This window comes from Thalia democratica, chromosome 5, assembly GCF_965202585.1.
Source record: "Thalia democratica chromosome 5, ktThaDemo2.hap1.1, whole genome shotgun sequence".
NCBI lineage: Eukaryota > Metazoa > Chordata > Thaliacea > Salpida > Salpidae > Thalia > Thalia democratica.
Genome location: NC_139169.1, coordinates 79399803 through 79427491, shown reverse-complemented (window position 1 = coordinate 79427491; position 27689 = coordinate 79399803). Strand labels below are relative to the sequence as shown.

Genomic DNA, 27689 nt, shown 5'->3' with positions numbered 1-27689 from the left:
ATGTTAACGGTAAAATACTGTGTTAAGTAGTATAAAACCATTGTAAAGATACTGTAACGCTACTTAAAATATGTTTTTATATTAAAAAAAAAATTGATGATGACAAAAATTTTTAATTTATATGATAGATTTTTTGAGTCAAATTAAAATTTTACAACTGAACATGTGAAAATTGTAAAAATTTCACGTTTTTTTGGTGCTTATTGTTTGAAATTCCAGATTTTTTTCAAATTTCTCAATTTTAAGGTTTTTTTTGCCTAAATTGTCAAACTCCAGGTTTTTCCAGGTAAAGTGGCAACCCTGACTGTCTTGGTCTATGAAAAAAATCCTTCTATATAAGCTCCTATTGTAAAACTGCTATTTTTTGCACTTATATTTGACAGTTTGTATCATAGAGTGTATACTTTTGAGTATTAACATTTTACAAAAGTTAAGCAACAACTTGCATGTACTTTCTATTCCATTGAAATCTTAAAAAGCTGGACTGCCAAGTAGGCCTAAGTCACGCTTGAATAACTTGTACAACTATTATGGTACATATTAAAAGTAAAAGCTTTAAGTAACATAATTATTCAAAGTCAAATCGTCTTTCAAAACAAATTTAAGTATTAAACTTTTTTGAGTTTTTAATACTAACTATTAAGACAATAAAACGGTTCTGAATTATTTACCGTAGTCAAGTGCGTAGGTTGTATTATATAAATTGAATTAAACCTTTAATACACAAAATTTAAGTTAAAAAAGAAGTATTTTTATTTCGTAAACTATTCTTATAGTCAGAAAACTTATAATAAATTTTTGTTCACAGTCTATTTTTTACAGTTTTGGCTACTAACGATGCTAAAAAATATTTTTTAGTTTTACTTCTGCGCGATTATGAAACAACTTTTTATAACAACCTTAGGTTTTATTATATCTAAACCTTTTTATTCATAACTTAGCGTTTGCAATAAGTTTATTTTTCACATTAAAAAAAAGATAACGTAACTAATATCTAGCAAAGTTGCTACTTTATTTATTTTATGTTTATTTTCATCGTTTGCAGGTTCTTTTTGAGTTACTTGTATTGTGTTATCGTGAATTTTCCCAAAAAACTTCTAACTGTTTTTTTGATAGTATGAAACTGTTGTTAGACAAAATTTGATAAAAACTAACCTTTATTATCACAATTAGTAAAAAATACCTACCCAGACTTCCTTGTTGCTATAAGTTTCGGCTTTTTATAGTAAAGTTAGTGTTTGATTTATAGTAAAATTTTGAATTTGTTAATCATTTAGGCTAATCTTAGCAATTGTCCGGGTCAGCATAGTTTTCATATCGGCTTTTTGCGCATCGCCAAACAACTCTTCAAGCATGAAATTTTAAGTTAAAACAAACAAATGTCTACATACTTATTATTTCTACACATTTAAGAACTTTTTAATTATGGAAGCAAATTGATGCTTAAATAATAACACTCTATCAGTTTGTTCTAAAGTTTAGATCGTGTTACTCTTTCCAAAACTATCGCTTAATTTTTAGAAATAATTTTTTTGGAACATTTTAAACGGACATTCAAAATAAAAACCTAACTTTTTAAATTATATAAAGTTTGTTAAATATAATCATTACCTTGTGCATGAAACACAGTGTAAAGTAGTAAACTCTAATTTTTAAACTGTCTCATTATGTTTAAATAACAGCTACGAAAATTTTAGCAATTGAACGGTAAAATTGGACTATAACTATTGAAAAAAAAAAAAGAGAATAATATAACGACTGTTCTACGCAACTTTGTTTATTACTTACCATTATTTGTTTTAATAGCCTAAATTAAATTATTGAAAGTTTAGTTTTTGTTAGTTTATTCGTGTAAACATTAACTCACTATTTAAAGGAAATTATTTTTTTTACAGTTTGTTTTAAACATATAAAAAATTATTACGCTTAATATTACCAACAAAAACGAAAGCCTGCACAGCAGAGGCCTGGACATATAAAAAGTAAGCCATGAGACAAGCTCAATTTTAATAAAAGGGTTGATCATCAGAACACAAGCTTCGGTAGACTGAAACCGTTTTCGTCCATATTAAGACTCATGAGTCAGTCAGTCACAACCGAAAAACTTGTAGTCGTCAATCTACAAACAGTATATCATGCTTTCACATGAAAAAAACCTTAATATTGACGATTATAGATAAGTTTAAATTAAATGGAGAATAGTAGCTATTTTAAAAAACATTTTTCTCCTGCAAAATTAATAAAAAATACTGTGTTATCGTTAGTAAAACAAATACTTATACCGCTTGTTATTTTACAATAATCAGTAACAGTTATTAAAGTCAATAGTCAATACAATAGTCAGTAACTTCAACTGAACTTACAATTAAATTACCCGTAAAAGAATAAGATGCTTTTTATCTTTAAAATTATCTATAATAGGAAATTTTTGTATTACTTAAACACAGTTTTTTTGATAGAATCTTTTGGATTAATTTTTACTTACAAAATTTCTACACATATTTTTTTATTTAGACTTGAGGAAACTTTAAATTTATATTACAATTTCTATTAACGGTTACGTGAAGATCAAAAATCAATTTTTTTAATTTAAAATTTCAGTTTTAAAGCAATATAAACACATTTTTTGTGTTTTTTTCTTAAATTCAAAACGACAGATATTCATTGGGTTTAAAATCGAAGTAATAAAGTTTTTAGCGTTAAAACAAAGTAATTTTGGTTAGTGGTAATTATAAACAAAACTACTTAAGGTAATGTTATAGGAATTTTTTACTTCATAAGCAAAATGTTTTTTAACTTTAAATGGTAATGACCAACAAAAGCAAGAAACAAATGTTTTGTAATTAATCTTTGGTAAAAATTGAAAAGTCAGAAAACATATTGAGTTTTTAGCTTTTGTTCGCTAACAAATTTTATTTAAAGAAACCAAGTATATAAATTAAAAGCGTCATTTATCTCCCTAAATTTAATGCGGCAAATGACTTTTTTTTTGTATCAAATAACAATAGATGTTAGGATTGAAAAACTATATGCAGAAAGAAGTATAGACAAATATCCTGACACAAACATAGATCTTCTTTAAATGTTTATTTTTATCGTGTAACTTTAACAGTTTTAAAAATTAAACAGTAGAAATTCGTTACCATGCGAAAGAATAAGTGGTATTAGACTTTTTATGAGTAAAAAACAACGTTTTGAATGCTAAAATGAAAATTTCAAATTATTACCAAAGTTTAAGGTTATAATGATTTTAAAAGAAAGTTTTATAGATTAAATTTAAAATTAATTATGATAGAAAAAATTTTATTTTAGATAGTTTAAAATATTATATTTTTTGTGTACCTGAAGAGATCTTAAGGTCGTAAACAGAAACAAGTAAGTGTAAAAATAGTATTTTTTTCTATTAAAAAAAAGATGTATTCTTTAACGTGGATATAATTAAGACATAAAATTTTGTCAGTTTTGTTGGTTGCTCCATTTCAGTTGTAAAAATATAATCGGTTTTTGTTGTTAAAATTTTTGTATCTAAATGTTTACTTCGGGTGGGTGTCACTTTTGCACGAGAGTCACTTTTTCACAAGGGGACACTTTTGCATGAGTGTCACTTTTGCACGAAGGGTCACTTTTAAACGAGAAGACACTTTTGCACGGCGACTCTTTTGCACAAACGTCACTTCAGCACGAGGGGAAACGCCGTGCAAAAGTGTCCCCTCGTGCTAAAGTGACCCGTTCCCATTTACTTCATTTGTGTTTAATTATGTAAACGCATTTCGACTTTTGATTAGCTTTTTTTTTGTTGTGTAGTGTTCGTTTACTTAATGTTTGTTTTAGTTTGTGTTAACAGTTTGTTTAAAACTATATGTATTAATTTCTCTTTTTAAAAATATCTACTTGAAAGCAAGCGCCCGCAGAGTAAATTCAGAGCACAATACCCTCTACAACCAAAACCCGTATGCTAAAACTCTGAAAAAATTGTGCTTAAAGGACCATTTTTTAGACTATATAACCAATTTTAACTAGGGCTCTCTGAAAAAAAAAGGATCGATAAAAAAGAATTAATGCAGAAAAAGCGACTTAATATTTTTTTACAATAAAAACTTATAAATATGTTTTTTTTTTTGAGTAAGCTTTATTAACTTTTCTATGATCATTTGATTACATATTTATTTTTATAGATGCAATTTAAATTTAAGATTTTCTATGGCTAACGAAAGACAGTTTTCGGCTCGGTTCTTTTATTAATTATTGTTGCCGATTCCTCATCAAAAGTTGCTTATTGCTGGTTCTAATTTTGTGTTGGAGTTTAAAATTGAAATATTTTTCCTTTTTTTTAATGTCATACTATAAAAAAAGTTTAAAACGAAAAGTTTAAAAACATCTTAAATTATTTAAAATAACGTAATTATAATACCAAAAACTTTTTTTTACTCTGTAAGGACGTAGACATATAAAAATGATATGTTTTACATTTTCTACTTGAAATTAATTATTTTCTACAAAACTTATGTATAATACATGTAATTACTTTTTTAAAGCATACATAAGTTATGTACAACTGTTTTTGAGTCGTTGATTAGTTTTAAGATTTCAAACAATTAAAACTTTGCAACTTACCTCTTTCATTTGTTTGTTTTTTACTTTTTTTGTATCTTTATTTTGCTTCGACTTTTCTTACTTTTAGTTTGAAATTTTTCTCTGTTCAATATATGATTTTAAATTCATATCCAATTACGTCTTTAAAGCTGTTTTATTAAGTATATACATATTAAACACTTACGGCAAAGCTTTTGTTACAAGTGACAAATTTCAACAAATTAAGTTTGATTTTTTATATATTTAACTTTAGTTATACCTTTTTAAACGGGTGGGTGTCAGAATGACACAGCAACAAAATGACACAGTGCGTCACTTTGGCACGGCGACAAAATGACACGGTGCGTCACTTTGGCACAGCGACAAAATGACACGGTGCGTCACTCTGGCACGGTGCGTCAGAATGGCACAGCGACAAAACGACACGGTGCGTCACTTTGGCATAGCGACAAAATGACACAGTGGGTCACTCTGGCACAGTGCGTCACTTTAGCACAGAGGGTCACTTTGTAACGGCGACAAAACGACACAGTGCGTCACTTTAGCATAGCGACAAAATAACACGGTGCGTCACTTTGGCACAGTAACAAAATGACACGGTGTGTCACTTTAGCACGGTGCGTCACTTTGGCGCAACGACAAAATTACACGATAAGTCACTTTGACACAGCGACATATGACACGGTGCGTCACTATAGCATGGATTGTCATTTTTGCACCGTTTTTTTTCATCTATATTCGCTCTGGACGTCTTTCAACTTTTTATTTTTGCAATAAGCGTTATTAATGCTTAAACCAAACTTTTAAAAACCTTAATTTGAATGTTTTTCTATAGTACGGGTAAAAATTGTAAGCAAAATTGAAAAAAGTAAGTATAACAACACAGAAGTTAAACCAATTATTCTTTTAGTTATTAGCTTTACTCAAAAAGTAACACATTTTTTATTCGAATTGTAAGTATTTCGAAAAATGTAGTATTCAAAGCACATGTTTGAAAACTAAATTAAAATTAAAAAATTAACGCCTATTAAATATGTAAGTAAATAAACCTAAAAATACAACTTTATTTTAAATTTTTTTTAACTATTTTTAAAAACAACTGTACTAAATAGTTTTTACAGCGTTATAAACATATACATTTGATAGTTTATTAAACAAACAAAACTAAAAAGCTTAACCAAAAATTGGAATTTTTTTGAACGATAATGTAACAAATTATTGTTATTTTAAGCTTTCATTCAGTTTTATAAAACAAAATTATAACAAACTTATAAGCAAAACTAAACTTCTTCAGTAATATAACTTTTAATTGTAAAACTTTGATAGTAATTAGTTAAACGAAAGATTCATTTCATTTTTTCCAAACTATAGTAGCTTGATACATTTGAAACTATATATGATACAATGCTTTAAAGTTTAAGTCATAATATAAAAACAAAAAAATTCTCAAGTTTTATTATTTACGTTTCACGACTTTTCATATTTATGTAATGAATAAAATTTATTACTTTTTGTTAAACGTTTAATTAGTTATTATCAGGAATTGTATTAAAAAATAATTAAGGTTTAATTTAATACAGAGTTATTTCGTTGTATATTAAGTCATGTGTGTTTTAACTCTAGTTTTTGAAAATACAGAGTTAAGCTGCTTTTGTAGTAACTAGCCAGTTATATTAAATATGTTTAATATTTTAACCTAGTAGTTTGTTTAAACATACAAGTTTTTTTATTACTCAATTTTTAACGACAAAAGGTTATCGCTCGAAAAGTTATACCAAAAAAACATTTCAGTTATCGAGTCGTAAATCACATGCTTTAACAATCTATTACGAGCAGTTAAAAATTTTTTTTTTAATGTAAAGTCCTAAATTTCCAAAAACATACAAAAAAAATTTCAACAAAATATAATAAGTTAGGATGTTTACTTAAAACTCTGTAATGAAAATGTATAATTAACTTGTATAAAAGCAAATAAATAAAATAAACGGTCCTGGAGCCTAAATTTACGAAAAAGTTAAAAATAGTATTATGAACAGTTAAGATAAAATTAAGAGTCTGATGCAACCATTCATGCGCATTTATATATTTAATTTCTTGCTGATGAAAAAGTAAAAAAAGAAATTTTGTTTGCTTTTGATATAAAATAGACAACATTTTGAAAGTATGGGGCATTCGGCAGTAATTGGTGAAAGCAATGTGCTATTTACCTTATTATCATGGGCAACCCGTGGTCTCCAATATCTGTATTGAGATATTGTAGACCACAAGTTGCCTGAGCTTTAGGTATATTCTAATAGGAATCAGACGCCCAACCCATTAAAAAACGCAACGAGAAAATAATTTAGATATTTACTAATCAATTTTTTAACAACTTTAAAATCTTGACAATATCAATTGCGATAATATTTTATTTTGCGAAGTTTTACTATTATAATAGTAAGAAAAGTTATATTTTGTTAAAGCAAGTCTACAATTGTAGTTTATTGAGTTTTATTTAAAGAGATGCTTGATGTAAGGAATGTTTTGCTAAAACAACTAATTTATTTGCGGTTATTTGTACTTAGACTTTTATCAATGCATTTTTTAGTGCTTAGGTGCACAATTTTATTTGCAAAAGAGCATTATATTTCTACTTCTAAATGCACGATATATGTTGCAACTAACATAAGTCGCATAGAGGCGCCAAATTTCGATCTTATAAGTCAAGTGCACAATGATTTTTTGAAGATGTTGCTACTAACGTAAGTCGTCAGAGAACGCAGTATTTTAGTTCAAAATTGCAACCTATTAAGTCGCCAAAAGAGCCCAAGTATTACTTTTTTTATGCATAAATACCTAAAATAAGAACCGCATTAGAGTTTAGAATTAGAACAGCAGGAAAAGTTGTTACGATAACGTCTGAGTTTTAGTTTATAAAACAAATTTTCCTCTGTGTTTACATCTACTAGTTTATTGTTTTTATGTGCTGAATGATTGTTCTAAAATGTAGACTGTATTTTTAAATCAGAATGTTGCTGAAGTTTTAAAAATATGTTTATATGAGTTTATATCTTTCTAGTCGTAAAATGGCAAGTCATTTTCTAATTTTTATTACTTGTTTCAAGTTCTAATACAAAACTGTGTTTAACTTTTTCCATTCGAAAGAAATCAGAAATAAATTCCCTTTAATTTTTGCAGTCATAGTTTGTTAAAAAAGTTGCTGCTTTTGCATCTTTGTGAACGTTATTTAATACAAATAATTATTTGTCGTTTATTAAGCACAGCTTTTAAGCACACCTAACACCTTGCTACTGCTTAAAAATGAGTATATTGTTTATAAGTACGACGATGGACAAAAGAAGGTATAAACATTACGTGTTTCACTTTATTTTATGAAGTCACAATCAAAAATTCCTGCGGTCTTTGTTTTTAAAGTTAATCAATGTGATTGTTGCTGATTCTACAAAACCGGTTAGAAGACAGGAAACCGAAAAGCTTCCTAGAAAAATAAGATCGTTGTCCATACCAATGAAGATTGAAGTTTCACAACAAATCGTTCCCTACCTTATTAACCAACGTGTCATTTTTTCGCAGTGCTAAAATGCCCCTCTGTGCCAAAGTGACGTACCGTGTCTTTTCGTCGCTGTGCCAAAATGACGTACCGTGTCAAAGTGACGCAACGTGTCATTTTGTCGCTGTGCCAAACTGACGCACCGTGCCAAAGTGACGCACCGTGTCATTTTGTCGCCATGCCAAAGTGACCCTCCGTGCCAAAGTGACACACCGTGCCTAAGTGAGACGCAGTTTTTTTTTCGCTGTGCCAAAGTGACGCACCGTGTCTATTTGACGACCGTGTCATTTTGTCGCTGTGTCATTCTGATCCGCTCACACTTTAAGTTGTTCAATAATCACAGTGTTTAAGTGTACAAGTCAAAATTTTTGTTTATAATTTGTTTATAGTTTTATATGTATATATATTATGTTTAGAGTTTTATATCAACTAAAGATAAGCAGCAGGAACGTAGCTTGGTAAGTTTCTGAAAATCTGCAGAAACGTATACTTATGTGCGAAAAAATTGCTTTTATTTCAGCTTGAAATGACTCTGCTTTCTTAGCTTTAAGTAGTCATTTATACTTAGTTATGCACTCCTGAGAGATAATTTTGACATGTATGTACTTTTAGCATTTTTAGTGTCGTAAAAATTAAACAGTTTAAATACATCTAAATTGTATAAATTTAGCGCATTAAAGATTTAATTTGTCAAAAAGATTTCAAATTCAATGGAATCAGTAGCTTTATCTTCAAAAATCTAAATTCTTCAAATTTTATGTTAAAAAAATTTGTAATGTTGTTTTTAATGACTTCGTTAAATTTTTGATTCTAAAAACAATATAAATGGTTTTAAATTAAATTGTGATTTCTTATACTTATTTTCAATGAAAGTTATATGGGGTTACACAATTGGCAAATCATAAAGAGTCATATGGGGTGTGGAGCAACTTAAGTTGCCTTGCATACAGTTATCACTCATACTTCAATATTCAATTTTTGAAGTATTAACATAACTGCATACTTTCATATTCTTATCTATTTTTAACTAGCTACGTCCCTGATATGCAGTATTTAATCAAAGCAACGTACAGTAAATATTTAGTTATATAGTTGAATTGTTACTTTATAACTTGTTTAAAATTATTTAAATGTGTAATGTAATTCTTTTTATAACTTTAACAATGAATTTATAAAGTGCAGCTGAATTCAAATTTAAAATTCACGTATGAATAGTTAATCCAAACTACTGTATTGAAAAAACACATATTTATAGTAGAGAAATAACTTCAATAAATATACAATCTAATGTTTTATTAAAATAGGTGGTGAACAAGTATTATCATGATTCACAGTTTTTTAACTTCCATTTATTTAGATTTGATTATAAATAACTTACACTTAGTTATAATTATTTTTCAAATGTTGTTATAAAAAAAAAAATTAAAAGTTTTGATTCAACTTATTTAACTCTGGTAGTATACGAAACTGTTGTTGTTAAATTTTGTAATTGGTAATACTCATAGTTTTAATTTGCATAAAAATATCCTTTTTACAAAAAACATAACTTTTGAAATCAAGCAAAACGTTTAATTTAAATTTGTTGCAAGAGAAGTTCTATAAATCAAAAGATTTAACGATTTACAAAGTCTAGTTTTTAATCTGACAATAGAGTTAAATTTCTGTTAGATTTTTAAATTACACAAATAAAACTTATTGAAGCCTGTAAAGAACAAAAAATCTGTTAGATAAAATAAATAAATTTGTTGTGATATGATTACATCAAAAATCATCAAAATTCAAAAAAATATTGCAAAGAAGTATTATCAGGTTTTGTATAAGTTTTAGTTTTTTAAATTTTATTTGACTTCATCCACTTGCACTTTTTATCTGGAGAAAAAAAAACACACATTTAATGAGCAGTGCCGGTAATATATACTATACAGATATTTATTAAAATATCACTTTCGTTCTAAAAACACTTTAACACTTTTCTACTTGCATTATCGGGTTAGAAGCATGGACGGTCATACTTTTTATGAAAAAAAACTTGTCTTATAATGAGAAATATACATTGAAAAAGAAGGTATTTATAGTTCACAATCAGACATTTATAAAGAAGGTCGTACTTGTATTGGATAAAAACTCGTTGAATAATGACAAGTTTACAAAAGCGTTTTGATTTCACAAAAGTTTCGTATACAAAGCTAAGAGTTGCAAAAAAGAGTTAGTTCTAACTCATTTTCATATTTATTATTATTAATGTATTTTAGGAGAACACTTAGCTTAAAATTTGTAAAAAAAATCATATTTTCCTTGACAACTACTTATAGCAAGTACGGTCACAATTACGTCACAGCTAATTTTACGTTTTAAGAAAATATTTTATGATAAATAGTAAAAAGTGCTCATATGTTGAAAAATTTCAAATTAGATATTTTAAGTAACTAACAATACTAAATTGATTTAAACCTTAAAAAACCTTTATTCATGTAAAATCATGTTTTTACATAAACAGAGTGTTATTAAAAAGCTCGTAAAACAGAAAACATTTTGAATCATTTTGAGCTTTTAAAAGATTAATACAACATACAAGTTGCATTTTTTAGGTTAGTAATTTAAAAACTACTTAATAGTTTAAACTATACTTTAAAATAGTTTACTCTATTTTAAGTCGTTAAACTTAAATTTTAGTTGTAAATACAATCAAAAACGAACTGTAGCATTAATAATTTATATAATATACACAATTTAACTGAAGTCCGTGATAAAACATTTAATTTAAATATTCTTTTATAGTACATTAAAACTATAAATTTTATAACCGGTTGAAATAGGGTGAATGTTTTATTTGTCCTGACTTAAAACTATTTGAGGTGGAGTTTTAAACTAACCACAATAGTAAGCGGTAAAAGGTTTATTTAAGGATTAATTTATTCTTTTTATGGTAAGATTTAATTTTTTTTCCTCCATAAAAAAGTAAAATTTTGATAAACGGTTTTCTAATATATTCAGTTTTGTTTTTGTAAACTAACATTTTATAGTTTATATGGTTAAGCTACTTCTTATATTTGTGGTAAACTAGGTTTAGTAGGTGCAGAAGACTTTTCTAGTCGGCAGGCCAGATATGTCAGGATTTTTGTTTTGCAGGTCATAACTGTTACAAAATTTTGAGTCCATATTTTTTCATAAAACTGAACTTAAATATTAATCTCTGAAAGATTTAATGTAATAAAATGTTCACTTAAAAAAGCAATACTGACTACAGTAAATTTACCAACATCATTTGTTGCAAAAAAGCTAAACTTCAGTTAGTTTGAATAAAATAATTGATTGTTTAATATCAAAATGCCGAAAAAAAAGCAAAATGGTTATCAGATTGAAATTCTGTATTCTTTCAGGTAGAACACCTTTGTTTCTAATAAGTCAAGTACCTTAAAAATTAAAGTTAATTTTCTTTTAGTAATCTAACACCTTAAAGTTTTACAACCTCTATTCATTAAGACTTTTTAAGTAGTATTAAACTAAAATAAAGCTTTCTTATCTTTACTATATTTTGATTTTTTGTAACTCTAATTGTTGTAAATGCTATAGATTTTTACACATAGACCACATATGTCTATTGTCTAGCTTTGACAAAATAAGTGGAAAAACAAGATTTTTAAAAAACCTTTATTTATAACGTTCTAGTATTTGGTTTGTGGTTCTAAGTAGTTTCTAATTGCATAGGTAGAAACTACAATAATAGTAAAAATTTAAATACACTTACTTACACTATTTAATTTGCAAGCTAAACTGTTATTAAACTTTTATCATTAGTTTAAAGTGTTTTTGAAATGACAATAAGTTTTTTAATTCCTTTTAGAGTCAACACTGTCATTTTAATATGTTAAGGCCATAAAGTTTGTTTTTAATGTTTGTAAAGTTAATTAAAAACTTTTTTAGATGCTTTATAATCTAAATGCTTTTTTTTTGTGTATAAATAAGCTAGAAAATATACAAACTTACATTATTTTTTTTACTTTATGAAAATAAATATTCTTTTTACTTAAGATAAATTACTTTTATCTTTAAAGGAACACGTGCAACTTATTGATAATAACATAAGACTAAACTAACTACTTAATAATAATCTTCATAGTGATGTTTAGAAAACTATAACTTTTAAACTTGTTCTACTGTGCTTTGGTTTGGTTGTTACTGAATACTTCGTAAACAGAAATTAGACGAAAATTACTTTTATCAAAATAAACAACTTTTTTTTTGTTCAACGAACAGTAACTTAATCTACTTAATAAACAAAAGTTATTTCTATTCTTATACAGTTTAGTTGAAAAAATAAAATTTACAATGCTTTTTTAGTGTTTTAAACCTAAAAGTCGATAAGAATCTTCGTTTTTAGGAAAGCTACAATCAAATAAGTTGAAATAGTTACAAATGTCATAGTTTTGTACTATTTTTTTTGAATATGTTTGTTTTATCATACTACTTAAAACTTTTTAACCTTTTTTGCTTTATTTTACTACTTTGAAAATAGCAAATAACAATATAATAGAAATACAGTTATTTATATATCTTTATAGTTTGCTTTATATTATTAACTAAAAAAGATTAAAAGCCACATTAAGCACAATTGACAAGTTATGGCGTTTAAAAAGAACGATGTTAAAAATAGCAGTTTAAGTTGTTTATATACTTTTTTGATTCTTAAGCCTAAAATAAAACCTCAAATGTTTGGTGTAAGCTAAGTTTCTGCTTGTAGTTATGATAACTTATACAAAGCTTTCAGACCACTTCATATATCCTATAACTTAAGTTTTTGAGATATATATAAAGATAAGATAGCTTTATCAATGCAATGACTTTTACATGTTTTAGTTCTTGTCAAGTAACTAATTGCAATAAATATACGTTTTAAAGCAGATCTGAGAAAATTTTTGTTGATAACTAGTTTCATAAGATTACTCTTTGCAACAAATTAATGACCAAATGGTATGCGGCCAGGTAAGTTTAAAAAATTGTGAACGACTAACACTTAATAAACTTTTGTTTGTTTTAATTTTAATGCTAGTTAGTTGCAAGGCAATATTCTCATACAAGCCTAGCAAGTTGCTGGTAGCCACGGCAGGTACAGCAGGATCTAAAAAAGCAAAAGGCATCCGAAAGCATCAGTTGATATAGTTGCCAGATTTCTATGAGAAAATACTTTCACAATTAATCGAGCATTAAGTAAGCTAAAACTTATTCATTCATTATTTTTACAACAACCCTTTATTTCTGGCAAATCTGGTGAAACTTGGAAACTTAGTTGCTTGAATACCGCTAAATTGCGTAAATCTAGCGTTTGTACGTGCTTTAGTTTTTAAATATAAACCGGCTATTTAGTCTGGATAAACTAACTTAAAAAACGGTGAAAAATTATAATACCAAGATTAAATTAAACTTTTTTTTAGCTTCTTTTTTAATAAGTAGTTAAGAAAAGTTGTCAGCGCAGAACACTTTAAAAGTTATTAGTTCTTTTTTTTTGTAATTGAATTGTTCTAATTGTTTAGTTTTTGTTTATCTATATGTATTTTGTTAGCAAAGTTTTTTTTAAGTTTCGCATCTATGTTTTAGTATAAGAAAACTTAAACATTCTTTCGTCAAAATAGTGGAAACTTAGTCTCTGCTAACAGTTTAAGAGTTACACTGTTTGTTTGAACACCGAATCTAAAAAATAACTTTCTAATGAATTTCAATGCCTGTTTAGAAACTTATAATTATTTGATTTATATTTTATTTATTTGCAGTTCTTATACAAAAAGATCAACACAGACAAAGTTTGAAGTTATTCAAATACAAATTAGTAAAAAAAATAATATTTTGTATTGTACACATTTTTGTATTTAATAAGAATGAAAAGTATTTGGCGGCCTATAAGTCCAATATATTAGATTATATTAATCAAAATGTTGTATTTATATGAGATACTTATTTTCTCTAATTTACTCATCTAAACTTGCCACACGTTCAGGTTAGTTACTAGTTTCAGAAAAACTCAGGCCAGTTTATTTTTTTATGATATTTGAAAAACTCAAACTAATTTGTATATTTTTCTTTAAGCCTAAAAATTTTTAGTAACTTTAAAATATTATTACTTAAAAATAATGTTTCTTTAAAGTTTTGCTAAAAAAATCTGGAATTTTGAACAAATGTCACTAAAAAACTAGTAGTTTTAATGAATTTCTTCATGTAAACAATAACATTTTGATTAGATAAAAAATCTATCATATAAAATAAATTATCAATCATCAAAGTTTTTTTTATTATTAATAGTACATTTAAAGTAGGTTTACAGTATCTTTTCAATTTTTTAATATACTATAGACAGTTTTTTACCTTTAATTTTATTTTATACTTTAAATGAACAAAAACACATTCTTTAAAAAACAAAGAAAAATTTTAGAAAATCTGAAAACAAAATTCAAAAAAAATTGTCCTTAGAATATTACTAATAGTACTAAAGGTTGATAAAGTATTATTACTCCAGTTTTTTATTTTTAATACAGTTTTTTTTTTCTATCAACTTAGGCTTGATACATTTTGCCTCAACAAGTATTTACCTCAATAAGTATTTATTCTAATATTTTGAAACTACAACCTTTGCTTTTTAAATCCTTAATATTGTTCAATTTTTACAAGTACTAAAAATGAATGCTTTTATCTATGGAATAAAGCTCAAGTTTGCTAAAATCTCTCAACTGACAACATCAGAACTAGAAGAAAAGATGAAAAAGAAAGAAGAAGTTATAATATTGGATGTCAGATCTAATGAAGAGAGAAGTATAAGCCGCATTCCAGAAAGTGTTCATTTTGATGATTGTTGTTTTGAGGACAAAGAAAAAATGAAAGACAAGTTTCTTGATTTAACAAAAAACCACAACACAGTTGTAGCATACTGCTCTGTAGGGTATAGGAGCAGCAGACTCATAAAAGAGGTTTCACCATTTGTAAGTAAAGATAAGAAGTTGTACAATTTGGAAGGACGAATCTTTAAATGGGCCACTGAAGGCAGAAGCTTGGTTGACGGTGAAAACAAGCCGACCATTTTTGTGCACCCCTACAACAAAGTCTTTGAAAAGTTGATTGGCTCAAAGTTCTCTAAATATGTTTAAATCATTTTATTGGCACACAAAATTTATTAAAATTGTTTTGATACTAATTTTCTGTTAATTAAAATTTTTGAAAAATTGTGATATGAACATTCTTATTATTTTTTCATTTTTGTCTGAAATTATAACTGCAATACTTGTTGGTGAATAATATGGTTTTTGTATATTATACTATTTTTTAAATTGAATCAACAGTTTTACCAGATTTATAAATTACTCTATTTTTTCTTGCTTTGAAATTCTCAAAGAAGTTTTTTTTTCTCTTTGATTTAATACTTAATAAATTTTTGTTAGTTATAAAGTTTTCAGCTACTAGTTTAAATCAAGCAGTTTTGTTCATTAAATGATTATGTTGTTTTGGTATCTTGGTAATTATTATATTTGTTACACATTTTTGATTAAAAGTTAATTAATTAATTTCTAAAGTAAACCTTGTTTCAATAATGTTTTTGAAAATACATGAAATAATTTTATTAAAAATTAAATCAAAAAAAAATCTTAGAAGCCTTATAGGTTAAGACAAATGGTTAATAAGTTACTAAATAGAATATAAACAAATTATCTATTTATTCACATTATAAATTTTAAAGTTGCTTATTTATTTACCAATGATATTTAACAACAATGTATGTAAAAAAAAAGTTTGTCTAAGCATTGTTTATATAAAATAAACAAGTTAAAGACAAAAAATTGAAATTATAGTTTAACAGTTTAGTTAAAATTCAAAACTTAAACAATGGATTCAAAAGCAGTTGGGGACAAAAAAGAACCTACAGGTAATTAATGTATTTTTGTTATTTTAAGTTACAAATTTCTAAATGATCTTGTTTTTTGTAGTGTATAGTTTTTTTTATTATAATATCTTAAAGGTTACAAACTATTTCAAAAACATATCCTAAAAGTTTGAGTTTCATAGCTTAGAAATTAATAAAAAAAGTCTTTTACATAATAATGTATGGTTTTTTCTACAATAATACTTCTTTCAGTTTATACATATATTTTTATATATATTTTCTATAAATTAAAAAAAAATCAGAAATTAATGTTAAATAACAAAATTACAACTTGTTTATATACCTTTTCAACTAATTAATTAAAAATTGGAATTAAAAGCTAATTTTAATGTTTCTCTTGTAACACTAGTACATAATGGACAAAAAAAGTTGTATTTTTATGCTTTGTTTAAACTGCTTTGGATTCGTTTAACAAGTTTAAGTTTTTTAAATAAAAACTTGCTTATTTGATTAATGCAGAGCATATTTGTACATTTTTTTATTTTCTGAAAAATTTTATAAACCAAAGAGTTTTTTTTTTTGATTATTTGTGTATATTAAATTGTGTACATTTTGACCAATGCATGCATCAATTTGAAATGTTTAGTTTTTGTTTAGGATAACTTTTGGTTGATTGTGTTTTTAAGTTATGAAACTTGGTTAATTTAAAAATCACCAGTTATTATTTTTGAGACAAAGTTCTTAAAATTAGTTTTAAAATTTTTTCATAATTAGTCTAAAAATATGATGATACTATACATAACTAAAATAGTTTCAATTTTATTTTTAACTATTTTAAATTGTAGAGTTAAAGACATTTTATATGGAAAAAAATTGGTTATTGCTTTGTTTTAATACTTAATAGTTTTTTGACTTAATGTTTGGTTAGTTACATTGAAGTAAAATCAAAGATTGCTTTAATGTAACTTTCCTAAACTATTCATACTAGTTCTTATCTTATGAAAAACTTGAGCTAATTTGATCAAAATAGTCTCAATTTAAGTTAAATTACGTAAAAAGTTAATACTGATTCGTACCACAGCAAATAATTTAATAAAAAACCTTTTTCTTAAAATACCACAGGGCACAATCAATAAATCTTAAAAAACAACAGTTAACATATATCATTTGTACCTACAGGGAAATTCATATTGTTCTTTTGAAAACTTTATACAACTCTTATCTTATAATTAAAAAATTTGAAGAAAGAGTTTTAAAAATCAATTCAGAATAAAAACTAGGAATAATTTTCAAACACAGATAATGTTTGATCAACATTTCAAAATGTTTGAAAATTTAAACTTATATTTTTTTTCAGTTGCCTTCATCAAAGCACCAGCCACTCAACCGCTGACAAAAGACTTCATCCAAGCCAACACCCCTGCCTCCCAAGTTCCTCTTAATCAGGAACCAGAAGAGAAGGAAGTGTTGTTCAAAAAGCGCTTCCAGTGCAACGTGTGCTACAGGAGCTACTCCACCAAGTGGAACCTGAAGCAGCACCAGAGGGTGCACGACGAGTCGAAAGCTTTCAAGTGCACGGAGTGCGGCAAGGTGTTTAGCAACAATATATTGCTGAAGAGCCACATGCTCATCCATACCGGGGAGAAACCGTTTGAATGCAGAGGTTGCGGGAAAAGATTTAACAAGTTAGTTTTGTTTGTTTGGTACATTTGTAACTTCATATCAATTTATAGTTATTTTATATTCTTTAAAATGATTACACTAAAATTTAACAAGTTAGTTCGAAATATTTATTAATTTTTTTGTTCATTTCAATACATTTTATATTTTAGTATGAATATTTGGTATGTTTTTTTATGCTTATGAAAAGTAAGTTTTGGTGAAACATTTAACAAGTTAGTTGACGTAGAGTTTGGTACAGTATGTAACTTGTTGCTTGTTTATACATTGTTTTATACATAATTGTTTTGTTATAATTTATAACTAAATTGTTTGCCTGTACTAAAGCTCAACAAGGGAGTTTAAATTGTGATTATTTTTTTTTATTTAGACTTTAAAACTTTTGTTTTTTAGTTGTTAAGGTAGGCTTCTGATAACTAAATGGGTTATTAAAATAAATTAAGTGTGAGAGGTGGCTCTGATTATAACTTTTATGCAAAAAAAAAAAGGTGGCAAGTACAACAGAGATTTTAAAAGAACTAGATAGTTTCAGTTTTAAAGCTTTAAAAATACTTAGATTTCTACAATCAATACATGGCTGTGATACTATAAAAAGTTACTTAAAGTTAAAAATTTTTTTTTTTGTAAACATTATAAAACACTGATCAACTGAGATGAATGAATAAACATCCTTAAATTTTAAAAGCATAGTAAGATTGTTTTTGTAGCAAAACAGTGTATACTATTCTATCTGGTGTGCGCAGAATTTTTAATAATTTACTTGCACACTATTCTGAAATGTTTAAAATTGTTTTAATGACTTATCTTAGTTCTGAAAAAAAATTACACTTCCTATGACATCATAAACTGCTTTTACATGAAATGCATTTTATTTCACTTTAAGATATTTAAAATGAACTTCACCTATTGGTACATTTACAAAACAACAAACTTGAATAATTATAAAACTGATTCCAATTTATATCATATAAGAAAAATAAAATTTGCAAAAAAACAGCTTTAGAAACCTCTAATTTATAATGTTCAAAATTTATTAATTTAAATTTTATGACGACATAAATACAACAAATACTAAATAGTGAGCACATAATGTCTTAAATAATTTACTGTGCACACCTTTCGAAAATGTAAAGAATCGCTTTTCTCAATGATGTTCCTTGATTCTGACAATCAATTATGACGTCATATGCGTCTAAAAATTATCTTTTGTTATTCAACCTCAGTGACGTCACAAAGACATCAAACACAGGAAAGGCAACTTGAAGAAGCACGAGCTGGTGCACACGGAGGAGCGGAAGTTCAAGTGTGCACTGTGCACACACGACAAGTGGTTCAAGGACAGGGACCAGCTGCAGAAACACATGAAGTACCACCGAAAGCCGACGTTCGAGTGTGCAGAATGCAAGCAGATGTTCCACACGAGGGCGCTGTTGAACCAGCACGCCAAGCTGCACGACGAGAACAACAAACACAAGTGTGATCAGGTTTGTTTTGATACTTTTGAGTTAAATTTTCAAAAGGTTTATATTAGATTGATCAAGTTAGATACTGAAGCAATAAAAAAACTTAGTTGAAGTTTTAAGAAGTACAAAAATTATTCAGGATTTTTAACACTGAACAATGATTTTCTCAGTGTGAAAAATTTAACTTTATATTTTAGTGTCATATATATATATATGTATATCTATTTATAAATTTTTATTTTTATTATTGTCAGTGCGGTAAGATGTTCACCTGCAACTCAATACTTCGCGTCCACATGTTGACTCATTCTGAAGAGCGACCTTTCAAGTGCAACTTTTGCAAGAAGGGCTTCAAAAGCAAAAACCAACTTCTCATGCACGAATACACACACGTTGGTAAACCAGGTAATAATATTTTATCGGTTTTTATTTATTCAGGGTTGCCACTCGGTCAGGAAAAGTCAGGAAAAATTAAAAAAAATAACAAAAGTCAGGAAAAGTCAGGAAAAAATGGGGGGTTTTGAAAAAAAGTCAGGAAATTTGATAAAATTTAAAAAAAAGTCAGATTTTGTCAGTTTGAATTTACAAAATTCCATGTTTTCCAAAGCCTTCAAATGGTAAAAATTAATTAAAAGTCCTTTAAAGTCGGAAAAAAATCCCAAAATTTTCCTTTTACAAAAATATTTAGTTTTAATTCCAATGCCTTTACCTAGTATAAATTAGTGAAATATCCTTTATAAAACTGCAAAAATTTTCTATTAACATTTTGAACAAGTACCCTACTTTAACAAGCAGACTTTGTAAGCTTTTTAGTATTGATGATCTGTAGCAAGGACACTTCCATAGTGAAACTGTGATAAATACACAAAAGTTTATCTAGCATAATTTTAGAATCAAAGTAGTGTTTTTTGTTTAATTGAATAATTGAGTTCTTTATAACTAAGCAGTTAGTTTAGTATTTTATGTAACAAGTTAATGTGTATACTTTACCTCTTTATAATTTTTTCAAAGTTGTTTAAATTTATAAAATAAGTTATAAGAAAGGTGTATGCCAAAATTAAGTTTACTTATTATTTGTATTTTTGTAGAGTAAGTTGAGTTTTTAAAGTAAGTAAGAGTATATTTATTTGTTACAACTTTTATACTAAATGATAAGAGGAAACATTTTATAAACCAAAGTAAAAATAAATGAGTGCCAAAAACAAAATAAATGAAGCCAACAAGTTGTGGCTTGATTTAGAGAATAGACTCTCTTTAACAAGTGTAGGAGCAGCAGATGAGAGCGGTTTTAATAAAATGAGGCAAATAATTTTAACTGCCAAGAAAATGAAGCGGAATGCAGTTCAGATGAAGGAAACCATATCTTCATTAGATGAAGAGGTTGAAGTGCTAAAAAAACGGAGAAAACAAATTTTAGTACATACATTTAAAAAACAGTACTTAATTAAGTTATTTATTGTTTTAATGGTAACTGTAAAAGTTCGTTATTTTTTTAAGGTTTGAGTTGTGAAAGTTTCTTATTGATTTAAGGTTTTAATTGTAAAAATTCCTTATATGTCGTTTCGTTTATTAAGATATATTTATGCTAGGAAATTCTAAAAATTTGTGTTCTTTATTGTTTTAAGGTTTCAACTGTAAAAATTTGTTATTGTTTTAAGATTTTAGTTGTGAAAGTTTGTTATTAATTCAAGGTTTTAATTGTAAAAGTTCCTTATATGTCGTTTGTTTATTTAGATACATTTATGCGAGGAAATGCTTTAAAATTGTGTCTTTTTTCAGACAAGCTGTGTTTATAAGGTGATAATACAAGTATTTTGCTGATAGAGCTGTTTATTACAAACATCAATCATACAGAGATGGTTTAAGTGATGTACTGGAAGTTTGATGATAGAATTCAGCAAAAAACTGTTGTTTTTAACCTGTATTAAAATTAGATTGAAAGCTTTATATAGTTTCAAGTGTTAGATTATGTTTTTTAGAATAAGTTTAATTTAAGAGTTTGATTTAGAAAAGTCAAGAAAAATTTGGTAAAAAGTCAGGAAATTTTTCTCAGCTTGATCAGTGGCAACCATTTTTATTGTACCTGTGGGCGAATTGTTTCCTAGCTGTTAATTTTTTTTAATTTTAATTTGCTTTGCAGTTATTTTGTAAGATATAAACTTGCCAGGTCACTGGTAGATTTTTGTACTTCATTTGGGATATTTATGATTGTTATATAATATTTCTTGCACTTATATAATTTTTTAAAGCCTTTTTCAAATAGAACGCAAAAAGCAAATTCTTCCATTTTTTTAACTTGTAAAACAGTTTTATTCATCAGTAAATTGTCTTTGAAAACAATAATACTTAGAACCTTGGTCAAAAGTTTTTCCATTTCTTTTCTTAACATATATATAAACAGTTATACTTGAAAAAAAAACAATAAAACCTTCACTTCAAACTCATTATTACTGTACTTATCAAATTTTTTGTCAGCAAGCAAGTAAAAATAACAAAGACAAAAGAAATCATTAAGAACTGTTGTCTGTAAATTGCATTTTCCAAACAGGATTCAAAACTTTTCCAAAATTTTAAAAACTTGTAAAACAACTTCATGCATCTGTAAAACAATCTTAAAAATCAAAATACTCGAAACCCACGCCAAAAGTGTTTCCAAATAAATTTTCCAAACAGGATTCAAATGCAGCGAGTGCCCGGACGCGGCGCAGTTTCCCGCCAAAAACGGATCTGAGATTTTACTGAGCAAACACCTGGACAAAAAGTTCCGGGTGAACTACCAGTGCTTCAAATGCGGCTTCAAGTTTTACGAGGTCGTCAGGAATCCAGCCGAATCCAATAAAAAAGTTACTATTGTTGAGTAATTTAAATACATTGTTGAGATAAATTAATTTATATATTTCTTGGTAAACCTAATAAAAAGTCAGGGATCCAGCTGAAACTAATAAGAAAGTTACTATTGTTGAGTAAATACATTGTTGAGATAAATTAATTTATATACTTCTTGGTAAACTTAATAAAAAGTCAGGGATCCAGCTGAAACCAATAAGAAAGTTACTATTGTTGAATAAAAGTAAAATATTTTTTTGTAGAACTTGAAAGTAAGCTTCTATAGTTTAATAAAACTAGTATATTTTTGTTAAAAATAAATTCTTACGTATTTGTAAACATGTAATATGTTGTTGAATAAAAAATAATGTCGCTTAAAAAAATAATGAATAGTTTAATCTGAAACAATAAGAAAATTACTATCTTTGAGTAAAAATATAACTTTTGTTTTTGACTTGATTGGTTGTTATTATAGAAATATTTTTAGTAATTCAATACATAACTTTTAAATGTTTTATAATGTTTTTATGGATTGCAAGCTTTAAAGCTAGAACTAATGATATATTTGTTCATTTTGAGAAAAACCTTTATCTGTAATAAGTAACTTTTGCACAGTAGTTTTTGTTTTCCTTCACTTTTTATATAATACGTTTTTTGATAAAAAAGCTCTTTTAAACTTAACTGGAATTTATAAAATAGTGCTGTTGGTGTTAAAAACTTAATTTTTTAAGTAGAAAATAGTTTCAAATACAAATTCTTGCTTCTAATTTACAAAGAATTATTTTATATTTGTTTTAATAGTACAATATTTGATGTAATGTTTTCCAAAAGCTTCAAAGTTAGTTTACGTTTGCAAATTGTTAGGAAATATTTTAATTATATATATGTACTTTCTAATGTTGGTATAAAATATCTTAATTTCTTATTAAACTTTTTAGCTTTTATCTACAGAAATTAGTATGACCTGTTCTAAGTTAAGTAAAAAATTATTGATTCTTTTTTATATTTCAAGTTATCGTATATTTTTAATTGAAGTTTTTTGTCACAAGAAACCAAGTAATTTTTGCATTTGTGATTTTAATAAATTTTATTATTTTTTGTTTTTAAATTACATATGTGGTGTATTAATAATAAATAAAGTTTTTTAAATTTAGTTACTTTATTACTAGTTCCCTAAAAAAATTCCTAAATTTAAATTTAGTGTGCATAGTTTTATAATTGCTCTAAGAGTAAAACAATGAATCCCTTATGAAGAAATTAATTTGTTAAAAGTCACTAGCTAAAAAAAATAGTCTGTTTAAAGATTCATTATAGATTTTAAACATTAGATATACTACAGTTTAATTTTCTAGAATCAATTTTTTTTTCCAATTTTTGTACTAAAGTAATATTTTGTGTTAAAATTTCTGCATCAATAAGTTTGTTATTATAAACGTACTAAAGTTATTCCTGCTCAAGAAAGTTTTATTCATAACTATTAAAAATGAAAAAACAAATTTAGCAGAAAAATACTAAGTAATATAAGTAAGTTGTAAAATAACTTAACACTTAACATAAAACTAGATAACACAATATTAACAAATAGGTGTAGTAGCATAAAAAAAATTATAAATGCATTTTTATACAATTACTTAAAACAACATAATTGGCTTTTAGGAAAAAAGATATAATTTCTGTGTCGCGAAATTTTTAAAATTCGTAAATGAGTACTTAAGATAGAAACAACCTTTTGTATATCTCTTAACTGTTTTTCTTCCAAATAAACTTAAATTTTATATTTAAATGGTTGAAATTTTTTATTGTTTTTGTAAAACTTTTGTAAACATGAGACACTTGTCATACTATGTACACTTGTTATATAAAGAAATAATTGTAGAAAGGAAAATCACTAAGTTATTTATGTAGTATCTTACTTCACAATACAAAAGGTTGTTTGAAGAAAGTAAAATTAATTAATTTTCAAATTGCTAATTATAAATCCTTGAAATTTTTTAAGAACAGAAATTAAAAAAGATATAATTAGTTTTTACAATAAATTTTATTTTGTCGATAACATTTTAAAAATAACTTCCACTATATCATTTTTTTTTTGAAACATTTATACTTAAAATAAGAATATTACGGTTTTCGAATTAATTTTACAATATTTCCTTTTAAAGGTTTATAATGTATTGTAATTACTACCTTATATGGGAATCAAATAAACGAAAATGTACAGAAATCTGCTAACTTTTTTCTATTCAAAGTGAAACTATTGTGTAGAATCAAGTCTTTGAAGTACATTATGAATTAAAATTAACAACTAAGTAAATGAGTTGTGTTCAAACTTTTCTCAAATTACTTTTAAATTGTGTTACAAAGTATCAAAAAATTAAAGTTTACCGCTCATTTCCAACCGAGAACCGGTTACCGACCAAGGGCTAGGGGTAACAGTGAAAGTAAAAAAATAATAATTAAAAAAAAAAAAAATTTTGGGTGGGAATTGTAAGTATACCTGTAAGAGTAAGATCATATTAATTAAAGTTTTAAGATTTCTAATTTTATAGTGCTTTTTGTTTATTTATCATTGTTAACCATACATGTAAAAAAATGATTTTAATCGAATAATTGACTTTGAACAATTTTAACTAAATAATTCTTAAACATTTTAACAGTTATTGAAGTACTAAACTATCTTTTTTGGGTAAAACATCAATGAGCATATTTAAAAGTAAATGAATCGTACAATTTTTATATAAATTAGTTTCGACAGTAGCGTCTCACATAAGATTGTATTAGGAATAAAATTAACAATTAAAAGTCTAAATATTGTTTTTTTTTGAAATACTAGTTAAACACTTGTCTAATTTTTTTAAACCCAGATTGTAAAACAAAACTATCAAACGTTTGTCTAATGACTTTAATCTTATGTTTTCTTATTTACCCTTTTTGAGATCTTAAAAGTAGAATATAAAAAGGTCTTAACTTAAACAAGCTTTTGTTATTTTTACAGTGTACTAAAGTTATTTATCTTAATAACTATTTTGAAAAAGATTTTTTTAAGAATTTTTTAATTCTTTATATAATCTAAACGATCAGATAATATTTTGTACACTCTAAAATTCTAAAGTTTTATGTTCAGTATAATAAGTTGCAAACTAATTTGATTTTACTGTTTTTTATAACTTTTTTTAAAGTTTTTTTTTTCTTAAGTTATAATAACAAGTCATTTTTATTTCTTATAATGTTAACGTACAAAAAGCTAAGTTTTCTAAAATTCATGTAGAAACCATAAAAGCTTAAATTACAAAAACTTAATGAAGACTTTAAATTTTTCATAAATACTTTCAACATCCAACAATAAACAACGAGATAAATTCTAAAACAAATCGGTAAATTTTCCAACAAAAGTCCAAAAACTTCTGAATAACAAATTAAAAGTTAAAGACAATTGTGTTTGTTTAACAATGGCAACTAAGTTTATACATTTTTATCCAAAATTTAAATTTCAAGTTACTCAATATTCTACTTGATCTTAAATTAGGAATAAGTAATTTAGGCATGCCAGATCCGGTCCGTTGTGTAAAATGGTTTCGACCAGACTTGGTAAAAAGCTCTGTGTTTAGTGATAAAAAATCTCCATTAGTAGGATTTTAGCTAATTGCAGATAGCATTTAAATACTACTCCCGGGGTTTTTTAACACTAAACACAGTGAATAGAGATAGTATTTTTCAGGAATGTGTTAAATGAAATTATGCACTTTTTTTTTGTAAACTATTGTTTCTAATACAACTTATATCTTACAAGTGTAAAAACTGCATAAAAAGAAAAAAATAAACGTCTATTCATTACTGCTTATTTAAGAAGTATAATATTTGCAAAGTTTAATTCATACTGGTAGTTTGTTATTTTGTGTTTTTATTTGTAATAGTATATCAGCTTTATTTACCATGTGATTTTCAGACTTTCAAAAAATTATTAAGTACTTTCAAATTGTTTAACTTGTCTTTTTTCATCCTTTCTTTAAAGTTTTACTTCAATTAAGTTTAACATTTATTAATGTAAACAAAAAAGAGTCTTATTTATTTTTAAGTGTTTACAAAGGTATAAAAAGAAATTATAAGTAAATCTCTGACTAGTCTCAACAATATTAAAGTACTTATTATTTTACGTAATAATATAAATAAAATATATCTACAACTTATGCTATCTAACTTTTGTTTTTGTTAATTAATTGTTTTTTAATTGCTTGAATAACTTATTTTCCAGGAAAGACGTTAAAAGATATCCGTGGTGTGCGACTCGATAACAGAAAGGTTTTTTCGTGCACTAGGTCCTAGGACCAAATATTTTAAACAATTTTATTTTTGTCGTTTAATAAATTACTTATACAAGCAATACATTTTAATATTGAAAATGTTTTTTTAAGCTTAAAAACTTTAAGCCCTGTTAATTTTGTCTTAATATAAAGCAACTAATAATTAAAAAAGTTTTTTTTTACATTTATAACTTTATCTACTAAACAGTATTTTAAAATAGATTTTAAAAATAATTTAATTTAGAATAATAAGAAAATTTAATGTTTAACTCTAAGTAGTTTTGTTATTTACCCATTTTTGATTTATTTTAAACTAATTTTGTGGTGATACGAATAACTTATGTTTAAACTTGATTAATAACACGAGTAAAAAGAGCTTTCTATACAAAAATAACCAAAATATAATTCTTAACTTTTTTAAACGTATAATTTTTTTAATTTGACTTATCCAAATAATTTCTGAAAAAATAACAATGCAAGACAAATAGATAAACATTAAACATAACTAATTAATGTGAAACATGTTAAAATAAAAATTTTGAATTAAAACTCGTTAATTGTAACATGAATTCAGTCGTAATAAAATACAAACATAAAAATTTCCTCTACATACTTTTTAAAAATAGGTGCTCATTTTAAATTAAATATACACTTAAATAAAATAATTATAGGCCTCTGTCAAGTATAATTTTATTTGTCACGGTTTCTGCTTTAATGCACATGTAAGCTCTAAATCTGCGTAAAAAAAAATTAATTTAAAAACTTTTTTCACGAAGTTATTTACCCACTATTGGCATTTAATTTGTTTCCTTCGTTATCAATATATTGTGTTATTTTGTTTTTATCATATTGTTAAACTTTTTATTGAGCAAAAAGGAAAAAAAAATTGTAAAAGGACGATTTAAGGGTACCAAAAAACCAGGGCAAGACGTAGATTTGTTTTATTTATTTGTTGAAAAACTCAAAGTTGAACGTCTATTTACAAACTTTTTGTATAGAGATATTTTTGTAAAATGTTAATTAAGTAGTAAACTTCTACTAGATTCAATTATGATTAAGTTTTTTATTAGTATAGTATTTAAGAGTTGGTAAAAGTTTATGTAAGAATAATACCTTAAGTCTAAGAAAACATTTTAATCTTTTTTTAAATAGCACTTTATAATAAAAAACAAAACATAAAGATTACTTTTCGTTTATCAAGGCATCAATTTACTAAATCATTGGCTTAAAATAAAAATTAAGGCTGTAACTTCCACAATGGTAAATATTTTTATCAAATTTGTTATCAATACTAAAAATGTCTCAAAAACAATAATAATTTTAAAGTTTCTAACAAAAATTTACTGTTAAATATAAAAATGTCGAGGTTAATAATAACCTTATATCTCATTTTTTAAAGCTATACAGAAAGTTTT

At 25.8% G+C, this 27689-nt stretch overlaps 2 protein-coding genes across 2 annotated transcripts; both read left to right on the top strand.

Moving 5' to 3' along the window:
- Nucleotides 1-14811: 14811 nt before the first annotated feature.
- Nucleotides 14812-15590, top strand: LOC145836131 (uncharacterized). The gene has a single exon (XM_082943941.1). It carries the CDS (start codon nucleotides 14812-14814, stop codon nucleotides 15274-15276), a length of 465 nt encoding a protein of 154 aa, XP_082800067.1. The 3' UTR covers nucleotides 15277-15590.
- Nucleotides 15591-15974: 384 nt separating this feature from the next.
- On the top strand, nucleotides 15975-22343 carry LOC145837014 (uncharacterized). The gene is made up of 5 exons (XM_082944781.1): nucleotides 15975-16049; nucleotides 17365-17692; nucleotides 18937-19171; nucleotides 19405-19555; nucleotides 21824-22343. Exons 1-5 carry the CDS (start codon nucleotides 16010-16012, stop codon nucleotides 22009-22011), a joined length of 942 nt encoding a protein of 313 aa, XP_082800907.1. The 5' UTR covers nucleotides 15975-16009; the 3' UTR covers nucleotides 22012-22343.
- Nucleotides 22344-27689: the final 5346 nt, after the last annotated feature.

Coding starts and splice junctions, on each gene's coding strand:
- LOC145837014 (XM_082944781.1), top strand. CDS start 16,010: ATGGATTCAAAAGCAGTTGGGGACAAAAAAGAACCTACAG. Junction 17,693..18,936: donor TGCGGGAAAAGATTTAACAA/GTTAGTTTTGTT, acceptor CATCAAACACAG/GAAAGGCAACTTGAAGAAGC. Junction 19,172..19,404: donor ACAAACACAAGTGTGATCAG/GTTTGTTTTGAT, acceptor TATTATTGTCAG/TGCGGTAAGATGTTCACCTG.
- LOC145836131 (XM_082943941.1), top strand. CDS start 14,812: ATGAATGCTTTTATCTATGGAATAAAGCTCAAGTTTGCTAAAATCTCT.